At 38.1% G+C, this 10,937-nt stretch overlaps 1 protein-coding gene across 8 annotated transcripts in view; it reads right to left on the bottom strand.

Annotated features, from left to right (window-relative positions):
- The window catches only part of LOC144190494 (cyclin-dependent kinase 17-like), a 29,150-nt gene that overhangs the window by 15,617 nt on the left and 2,596 nt on the right, over window positions 1-10,937 (bottom strand). For 5 of the 8 annotated variants that reach the window (XM_077710852.1, XM_077710859.1, XM_077710845.1 and 2 more), the window contains 2 exons: window positions 7,295-7,455; window positions 4,835-4,999 (listed from right to left, as the gene is read on the bottom strand). In XM_077710852.1, the coding sequence (XP_077566978.1) occupies window positions 4,835-4,999; window positions 7,295-7,424 (295 nt within the window). In that variant the 5' untranslated portion in view covers window positions 7,425-7,455. Of the gene's footprint in view, window positions 1-388; window positions 1,274-4,834; window positions 5,000-7,294; window positions 7,456-10,937 lie in introns of those variants that run through there. The other 3 variants (XM_077710881.1, XM_077710890.1, XM_077710876.1) reach the window with 2 other exon arrangements.

Here is a 10,937-nt window from a genome sequence, read left to right as displayed (position 1 = left end):
CTCTGAAAGGGATTTTAAATGTGATGAAATATACCCTCTAAATTTAGCGTGCACAAGAATAGAGCAGAGGCAATCTTGTTCAGACAAGTAAATGAGCATTTTAAATATTCAAAAGAACTTTAACAACTCAAAGGATAACCAGCTACGTTTGGCAGATGTAGCCCTCATCAATTATGAAAAAGTTTACTGAATCAAGTATGAACACAGCAGAAATGGTAGTGAAATTCACCATGTAAATACACCCTTCATGGCGTTACACAATTTCGGGTTCACTTCTGCTATTAGGATATATGAAATGAAATACATATATATGCAGTATGTGAGATAACTGTTGTCATCCAACCATCGGATGAGAGATCAATAATCAATAATACACAATGACACTCACCAATACGACTTCCCGTCGTACGGCATGACTCCAACACACGAAGCATACGGAATGGTGACATCCTCAATGTTGGGTCTCTTTCTCCCATTCTAACCTCCACCGTCCGAGGGTCTTCCAGCCTGGGACCACTTCCAGGACTCCTTTTTGGGTTTCCTGACATATCCATTGCCCCAAAGGAGTATTGTGAACAAAAATCCAAATATAGATCTCAACTAAAAATGTAAGTCCAGTCAAATCTTCAGACGGAGTGGTGCTTCTAGTTGAGGCATGCAGTCAAGAGCATTTTTGTGGGTGGTGCTGGGGGAGAAGATAAAGCGGCACGTCCTCTTCATGCAACAACTCACTCAGCTAATACTCTACTTCACTAGTTAATAGCTGAAGACACTCCCTTTTATCCTACCCTCCTTTTCCCTGCAGTCAGACTCTGTTCACTGACTAAGGTCAAACGGTGCAGGCACAACACGAGAGATAGTGTGAAAAAACATAAGCAGAAAAACCTGACAGGTGATTTAATCTCCAAAATTTGCAAGTCATCCTGAAGATACTTTCTTGTGTCTTAACTGGCCAGCTGTTCTCTTCACACTCATCTTGCTTTATCACTTGCAATATAGCAATGTCCCACTCTTCCTATTCCCTCTGTCACATCTCTGCTTCGTCCTCTTCTATTCATCGCACCACTCTATTCAGCCTCTCCCTCTTTCCACTCCCCGCGCGATGTCTGCCTTCTTGCCTTTGGCGCTCTATCAGTGCTTTCAATGTTGTTAGTCGTCCGGCTCCCTCCCTTTACCTTGCCAATACCCTCCTTCCTCTCATGTGATACCAATCTTTGTCCGTGTTTTTTTTCTCTCCATCTGACCATCTCAACTGCTCTGTCCTTCTGCTCTCATCAGTCCGGGTCCTCTAAGAGTATTTTTGTAGCGGGAGGAGGGTTTGGGGGGGCAGCAGACGCATTATTTTTTTCTGCGTGACTGCATGATTAACCTCTTCAACAACTTTGCAGTATTTTTTTTATTCAACTTTGCTCTCTCTTTGGGTTATCTTTGCAATGCAGACGTCACTGCACTAGCTTCATTCTTTGCACTCATGTTTGCTCTGTTACTTTTTTCCACTTCAATGGTTCTCTCCTAGACCTGAAGCAGAATCCATTTCCGATGGGCGTGCACGGAGACACCTTGCATGTGCCAATGTGCATACAGATAAGAAAAAGACATTGTAGAGGATACAAATAATGGACCAATGTGATAATGTTAAGATATTAAGGCAAAAACGAAGCCAAGACAGCCAAAGCCCTAAGAGTTTGTTTTGAATTCAATTGAATGTCATTATTGTCATTATACAAGTATAATAAGATTTAAATAGTCCATTCTTTCATTATTTTTCAGCCCACTACATACATCCTGAGCCACATGCCAGCCAATTGCTGGAATAAAGAGGCAAACAACCTTCCCTACTCACACAATTTGATTGACCTTCAGTGCATGTTTTTAGAAACTGGGACGTAACCACGAAACTTGCAGAAAACATGCATGCAGACAATGTCGGAACAAGGTGCAGAAAGACCGAAGCCGAGAATTAAACCTTTGGTTTCGGCGTGCTGGCCGAAAGTGGAAGTGCTGCGTCACTCACTGGATAATGTTCAGTGTATGATGCAGTAACTCTTGAGCAGAGATTGCACTGAATAAGACTCATGCATGCTTCATTCACAAAGAATGAATAACAATATTAAATTACTCACTGTATAAGGACACCCACTGATACTGCTCTAGGTGAATTGTTCAGAGCAGAGACAACATTTGTCACTAAACGAACAATTGTGCTCCAAAAGACTGTTTCCTACTTGAAGTGAATCAGTTTGTTTAGCATTTGTTCCTCCATTCTAATGGTTAATGTTGAGTCAAGCCACATGAAAACAAATAAACAGCCAGACTATTTCAAAATCAAACATTAAATGCCAATAAATATATTGCTGTCAAAAGTTTACATGAAAGACAAAGAGATAATTAACAAGAACCAATGCAAGAGTAAATAAGCATGAGAAAGTGGCTTACAGAGCTGGACTATGTTCTAATAACAATATTTTTAGCGTGAAAAATGTAAAGTTTTAAAACATTGTCAAAATGCAGATGGTTTGTTTAACATCAATCTGCATTTACGGGGTAATTTAATGACAACTCATCTGTTACACCAATTAACAAAGACATTTGCATATACAGTTGGGTGTTAAATAATATTTATGAAAGGAACCTCAAGGCAAATTGCAAGTCACACTGCAGAGCGCAAGATTGAAATTGTTCCATGATGCTGCTTTCAGTATTTTGTTGGACATTTACACATTTGAGGCGAGGTGTCAACAAGGCATTCTAAAGCGGTTATGCCTGTATATGAAGCAAGACGACACCGTGCATAATGAAATATAACACATCTGTTATTAAAGATCGACTGCAGTCAAGTGTTTTTGCCAGCAAACAGATACCTTAGTTAATGCAGTGTTATTCAATAAAATTGAACAAAAAGACAAGGTCATGATGTGTGCAGGCTCCATTTTCCGCTATTTTGTGTTTGTCTGGAAGTTAAATGGCATGTAGATTGGAATAGAAAATGAAAATCAAGACACTCTGAGAAGGAAGGACAAGGAGCTGGAGAGAGGACATTGCTTCACATTAAATAAGCAAGCCATTTTGACATTTTTCTTTTTTTCATTTATACAGCAAGAATGTTAACTAATTTGTATTGCAGGTAATTTAGCTGCCGTACCAGTTACCATCAAATTAATCATAAACCAATTGAAATATTCTGGCTGCGGGCCAAACCTAAGAATAACCACAGTAAAACCTATTCAGTGAGGTGCACTTATGTCGATGAAGACTGTATTTAATTAATACTCATACTGTACAGATGGATACAGCCAGCTAACAAATGACTGAAAGAGGAGCGACATCTCTTTAGCACTGCAGGAGAGTGGGATTGCATCATTATGTCTCTCTTTAAGGGTGGTACGTGTGCTGGCTGCTGAACGGCAAAGTGAGTCAGTGAGACCAACCAATTGAACACACCAAACATGGGTGTGCACGTGCACCTACACGAAAACGCACACGCACCCATCTTGTTACGGTTTTAATAATAGAGTAGCGCTGGTGATGGTTCCTGCATAATATGAGAGCCTTGGCTTTGCTGCCTCAGACATGCAGAGAATGACGTCATCTGGTGCACCACACTTTTGCACTTACAGTTCTCTATGTTTGCATATTTTCATGTTAGACTGGTAAAGTAAATTTTGAATTAGCTGAAAGGCCTGTCATTAACAAACATATAAGGAAACTTACTAAGAATTTCAAGGAATATTCATAAGCACAATTTGGATGTCTCCCTCAGTAATATAGATAATATTGTTATAATTTTTTAATATTTGTATGTTTAAATGTATTTGTGTTGTATTTACAAACACCACCCAAACAGGTAATTCCGCTTTTCAATGTTGTTGCAGCCATTGCATGACTCAGTTAGCGGAGAACTCAAACAACTATTACTGTACTACTGTGGAGGAAACACTTTGATAGCATTGATCCCTTTCTATCCTCATATGCATTCATCCCCCCTTCTTTATTGCTTTGAGCCATGTGAAATCGATTATTCTCCCTATCTTCAAATCCCCTTTCCTTCTGCAATCCCAGCGTTCCATTTCTTATATATTTATATTAATACCCTTTGCCACTCTGCAACAAAGATACCCACCAAAGTCAGATATGAACAGAGCAGGATCCATTACAAAAATATGTCCAAAAGAGGCAGAGGCAACGTGATTGTGTGAGCTGTAAGCATGTGTTTGTGTATGTTGGATTAAGGTCATTACAGTTTTATCTTTCTACATCACACTGAATGGATGTTTTACTCTTTCAAACACCCCCACTCACAAAAAAACTGCCTCATTTTGTAACAGACCTGGCATTAACTGAAAGAGTGAATTGAAGATGCCATTGAGAAATGCTAGATTTGCAACCCTTTTCCTTCAAAGTAACACATTTGTACTCCCTACTAAAACCATGAAAATGGAGGTGAAAATTGGGAACTGGGAACGGCTTATACGAGAGAAATTGTAAAATTCAACGATTTTAAGGCATTTAAGAGGCGGCTTATACGCGGATGTGGCTTATACGCGGATGCGGCTTATATGCGAGTAAATACGGAAATACGTATTTGGAAAACAATGCTTGATGTTTCAGATATTGCATCTTGTTTCTGTCTTCTATATTGCCTTTTATGCTAAACTTGCATTCAAAGTTCTTAAATCTGTGTGATAAATAAGCAGAATACCAGTAGTCATCCCTTTCAACTCACTGAAAATTGCATCAATGTCTGTGCAGTCACAATTTACAATGTACTGTGCATACACAAACCTTTATGTGTTTGTCAGGGTGTGTGGATATGGGTGCATGTGTTTGTGTGTACCCAGAGATCCAGTCCTGTGGAGGCTTAGATAGGCTCTGTCTCTTTCCAGCCCCCCACCCGGCTCTCTGCGCAGGGCAGTTCGGCCCAGATGACCGGCATACTGACGCAGGAAGGAGGGAGCGCTGTGGGAGGCAGGAGGATGCATGGTGCTCACCACCATTGGCTCTTGAGGCACATGATTGCAGAGGAGCAGTCAGAGAGAAAAGGGAAAAAAAGAAAGCAAGGAAAGGTATGAAAAAAAAGCAGACACAAAACACAAATAGAAGAAAGTCAAAGAGTTGGGGAAGAAAATTACCACAATAAAGAAAATATAACAGAAAGAAGAGGTAGATCACACCAAGACTTTAAAGGAATGATCAAATAGATGACTGAAATTCTGAATTCTTATCTGAAACTGTAAGTGAGGAAACCGCAGATGAAAACAGAAGACAATAACATCCAAATTAATTAGAGAATATGGGAGCACCTGCACAGATTCCCTGCTTGCTGTCAAATATGACGTCTACACATGGTCAAAGATTGTCTGCTTACATGCTGTTTTGCTATTTTGGTGGAAAATTTATATTGGAGCATAACCAAAAAATAAAAAATAAATAAAATTACATTTAAAAAAAAACACTTAAAGACTGAAGATTTGAAAGGGGAAAATGCTTAATGGGATGTGAAGTAATGGATGGAACAGCCAAAGATTCAAATAAAAAACAGAGTGGAAAAGCAAATATGCACATAAAAAAAATAGGTCTTAATGCAAGGCAATCAGAGGTAGAAATGAAAAAAATATGGGATGGGATAGAATACTGGAGCTGTGGTAACACCCTTAGAAATAAACTGATGTAGTGAAGCTGTTATGTCAGCAAAATTTCCAAGATAATGGTTAAAAATAATTGTTTGTTGACAAGACTACATCACACATATCCAGTTTTTTTAAATCCCACATCCCCTCCTCCCCCTTACATACATACAGGCTTACATAGCATTTAGCTTGAAATCCTCCCAGTTCTCTCACAGCCCCCATTAAGTAATCCAAATCTCCTGCAGGAAAAAGGTGAGGGATCAGACCAGCTCCAGTCTCTATGTTGCCTCTGATTAGCAAGCACACTGAGTAAGTGAGGAATGTTTCAACACTTTTTACCCATGAGAATCAAGGGAAATATGGGCGCAGGCGGGTAAGAAGAAGATGGAGCGAAAGAGACATAATACATTGGTCAAAGGTTAATGCCTTCCATCAACTACGTCACTTTCTCCATCTTAGTACCTTTCTCATTAATGTTATCTTTGTTCCGTAGGAAATAACCAAAATAACGAGCACTATGAAAAAATAATAAGATTGCAACAGACAACACTCATTGACTATTAACTATAATTAACATTGGTGGAAATGTGCAAACAAATGAACACATATCTTATTGTTAAAGTATTGGATATCAAGTGTGCAGATACATAGCCATGTCGTTATATTGTCACACTCCAGGTACGTATGTACCTGGAGTGTGACAATACTGTACACACTCACTGCCTCAGGTGAGGTTTATACCTCATGCAAGTCCCTTTCAACAAAAACACTACAACATATGAGGTATAATTTGTCATGAATTTGTATCATATAATATATATATATATATATATATATATATATATATATATTTATATATTTATATATATATATATATATTTATATATATATATATATATATATATATATATATATATATATATATATATATATATATATATATATATATATATATATATATATATATATATATATATATATATATATATATATATATATATATATATATATATATATATATATATATATATATATATATATATATATATATATATATATATATATATATATATATATATATATATATATATATATATATCAGTTTTTACTAGGGGAAAAATATCCCATTGCTCAAAATTTATTTACCAAATATGATACATATGGCCATTTAGGTTTATATAACTTTTATTATGCTTAAGATATGTACAGCATAACATGTAAGTGCACACAGTTCTTTTGTCTGCCGAACTAGTAAGTCCAGTGAAAATTGAAGAGGTAATGAGGTGATGGATGATGGTTAAGATGTAGTGAATGGGAAAAGCTAAGACAAGGTATATAACCCAACTAACAACTACAATTTGATTCTGTTTGGTTCACTTAAATTGTGTTGTTTTCAATATGTCAAATAGTTGTGAAAGTTCCTTATTCTACGGATTCACATTTTGGTACAGGTCTATTGGAGTAAAACCTGCAGCTGTGCAGTTCTATTTTGTATACTACTGTGTTACTCGCCTCCAATTTGCAGTTTGGCATAAAAATTGTAATTATGAAAACATGTGGTAATATTCAATGTTGTCACTCAGTTATTCATGAAGGTCATAGACAATACAAGATAAACTGAACTGGACCGCCTGGTCTGTGTGTGGGCATGTTTGAATGATTCTCACCATTATCCCGGGTTGTTGGTGGCTCATCCAAAGCCATCTGCTCCGCCAACTCAGATAGGGAGTCATCAACGGGTCGAGCACTGCGTAAAGACATGGAAAGCCTCCGTTTGATTATCTTCATCCGGTCCATGGTCTCAGGTGCAATGGCAGCACCCAGAGGTCTGAGAAGGGGAGAAAACCATCATTATGTTACAGTCATACCTGCTGCGCTCATTAGGACCGAATGCTAGGACTGAATGTACTGCCATTAGTCTTAATTGTACAGTGAATATTCTGCTGTGCAGCCTTTGCCTTTCCTGATGATTGTGTTTGCTCATTCAACAAGAATTCTCATTGTTATGTACCCCACGTGCAAGCTTTGCAGATGAAAAACACAGTCTGGCATAGACAGGCTTATAGAAGGAAAATCATGAAAAAGTCAGCAACCAATGTATGAGAAGCTTATTTAAAGCATTATTTCTGCATTTTGTGTGGCACAAAAGATACATTTTTGTACTAGTTTGTTTGATCAAACTGAAGGAAATGTGAAACATTCACGATGATAACCTGTACAAACATACCGTATAGTATTCGCCTTCGAAAGAGAAGAGTAATACTTTAAAAATTTTATGAAATGCTGTCGTGTACTGTAGATCTATTTGCATGTAGGTGCCATGGTTTTCAAAAGGTTAAAACATCTGGTGTCCTCCAATATTCCCAAAACATGCAAGGAAGGTTAATTGAAGACTATAGTGGTGTGAATGTGAATTTTGTTTCAGGGTGTGCCCTGTCATTGGCAAAGTACTATTCAAGGGTGTATAATCTAACCAAAGGTCAACTAGAATTGGCTCCCTAGCGAGGCTGAGCAGTAAAAAGAATGGATGGATGGATGTTTGTGTATTTGAGAGGCATGGATGAGATTGCATATTATTTTTTTCCACTTGAGGGTGCCATCCTCAAATATAGTCTTTTGACACTGTTCTGATGTAAAGATTGAATTCAAGTTGTGGCCTTCCAATTTGATTAAATAAAACCCAACATATACAACGTGGGGTTGTACGGCTGAAAATAGGCCTTAAAAATGAATAAAGGTCGATTGGACTTGTCCGAAATAATTGGATGTCATCCAAGAAAATGTCTTTAGTGACCCCTTCAATTTGTAGCGCATCAATACCTTAAAGTTGAACTAGAAGGGTGATAAGGTGCATAAAATGTTTGTGCTCTCTTAGTAAGATGTTTCAGATTTTGTAGGGTTTACTGAGAAGGGAAGCAAAGGCTATGAAAAGGTTTTTTCTTGCATGTTCCTTTAGGTCAGGGGTTGGCATCCTGCTGTTTGAGAGCTGCAAGGGGCTAATTAATCCTTCTGCTGCAGCTGCCAGTGGCATTGGAAAATTAATTAATACTAATAATAAATGTTTCCATTTATCTATTCATCTAAGTATTTTCAATGTAATTTGATATTTGAAGATTGTGATGAACTATTACAGGCGTGGCCAACCAGTCAGAGACCAAGAGCCACATTTTTTACTGTGTTACCGCAAAGAGCCACATTTTTTACTGTGTTACCGCAAAGAGCCACATCACACACATACCTTTGCTCAGCCAGATTTATTGTAAATGTCACACACCAGCATAGTAATGAAATAAATTGACTCCTACAGTACTAACAGCACAGGCCAGTCATTATCAACAATGAACATTGTGTGCACTGTCTCACACAGACAAACTCTCAGTTCAACCAAGTCCACAAACAAAAATATAATAATTTACAATAGTGTTTTTCTTTTACTATGCATGTTACTTAGTGGGACTTCTGTCATAAAATCAGAGCCTATTTTTGCGCAACATTCGCTCCTTGTGAGCTGTCATTTATTATGAATGGCTTTTAACTAGCGCGCCCACCACGTGAGTGTACACCTCGCTCTCCTATTGGCTGCTCCCGGGTGAGCACTCTCGCCTTGGTTTGCCTCGCAGGGGGTGTGGCTTTTTCAGCCGACGCACGATCTTTGGAATACTTTTTGTGTGCGCGACGCTGTTCATTGTCGCTTCTGGTTCACGGGAGCTCTCCCACTCTGTTAAAAACGTTTACTCAAATGACCTTGCTCCTACTGGGAAACTTTGAGGTATTTTCATCCCAAGCACATGCGCATTGGACGAACTCAAGCAAAGCGCACACGCAAATAAAAATAAAACACAAATACAAACTTTGATATGGACGTAAGAGCCGCATGAAACCGGGCAAAGAGCCGCATGCGGCTCGCGAGCCGCGGGTTGGCCACCCCGGAACTATTACAATTGCATGTTAAATTAACGATTATTTTGCTGATTAAACTCTCAATCTTTTTTTTTATCAATAAACATTTCCTTTACATATAAATCCATGTTTTGCAAGTCATTTTTAACTTATGTCCAATTCATTATGAAAGCTAGACTTGATATTGCTCAAACTGATGAACTTTATATTCTTTTTTTATGGTGTTAGTATTTAAGTCACCTGTATTTATTCAAACATTGCATTTTTTCTACTTTATTCCATCAATTTTCCATTTAACAAGAGTTTAAAACTAGAAGAGACTAGGTAATTATTAAATCTTATTTGTAGATTAAATGACTTTCCACTGGTGCTTAATAATAGTCCAATTTCAGTTGCTCAAGAGTCTGACTCTGTTGTAGAAATGAGTATGCATCACTGAATAGCTTAAGAAGACAGTGATGAGGGCAGACAATTTTGCAGTGTTTGGTGGTTCTATTGTGTGAAGCTTTGGAACATCTCCTGGAAATATAGTAATTGAACAAATAATATTTGCATGTGTGTCATGTGAATTAACTTGAGTGTTGCCTCTCCAGCCTGGAGCAAGATGCTGCTGAAGCTGATTATTTTGGTATCCCTCCCACTTCCTGCTTATTCTATCTCATCCTCATCCATAAGTGCTCAGCAACTGACACACACATGCACATGCACACACACACACACACACACACACACAACAAAGCACAATAGTATAAGCATATACTGAGCAGCCAACCTCAAAGGGTAGAACAAAAGCTGTTCATTCTTCAGGCTGTCTTTCAGGCCAATTAGAGACACCCAGTTCTGTGAGCCAATTCTAACCATCTGATCCACAGTCATGACAAGTGATGTTTTTTCACAATTTTATGCTTTCACTTAATTGTTAGAAGCCCAGTTGTACTGTATATAATTGTCAGATAATCAAAAAATTAATTTAAGAGAGGGCTGCAAAAGACCAAAGACCGACAATCTAACATTATTTCATGCTGCCCATGGATTAACTTGGGTCCCTCCCCCCTCATTTGCACATTTTTACGGATTTATTACTCCAACAAAGGGATTGGGTTCTCCTGATGGAACTACATCCTCATCTCTAAAATGTCATGAATATCTGGTACATATGATAGTACAGGAATTACGGCTGACACACAATAGTCGCAAAATGTGGACTTACATTTGTATAGCGCCTTTCCACCTTCAAAGAACTCAAATCGCTTTGACACCACCAGTATATTGTCATTTATCTGCTGATGACATTGGGCCTCGGGGGTCGGTATCTTGCTTAAGGATACATAATAAAACCTGCATCCTCTGGATTGGGGAACAAAGCCCAATGTGTTGAATTGGCATCACCAGGAATGCAAAGATGACTGT

Source organism: Stigmatopora nigra, chromosome 1 (assembly GCF_051989575.1).
Source record: "Stigmatopora nigra isolate UIUO_SnigA chromosome 1, RoL_Snig_1.1, whole genome shotgun sequence".
Lineage (NCBI taxonomy): Eukaryota > Metazoa > Chordata > Actinopteri > Syngnathiformes > Syngnathidae > Stigmatopora > Stigmatopora nigra.
The sequence above is the reverse complement of the archived record's forward strand: the minus strand, read 5'-3'. Positions and strand labels throughout refer to the sequence as shown.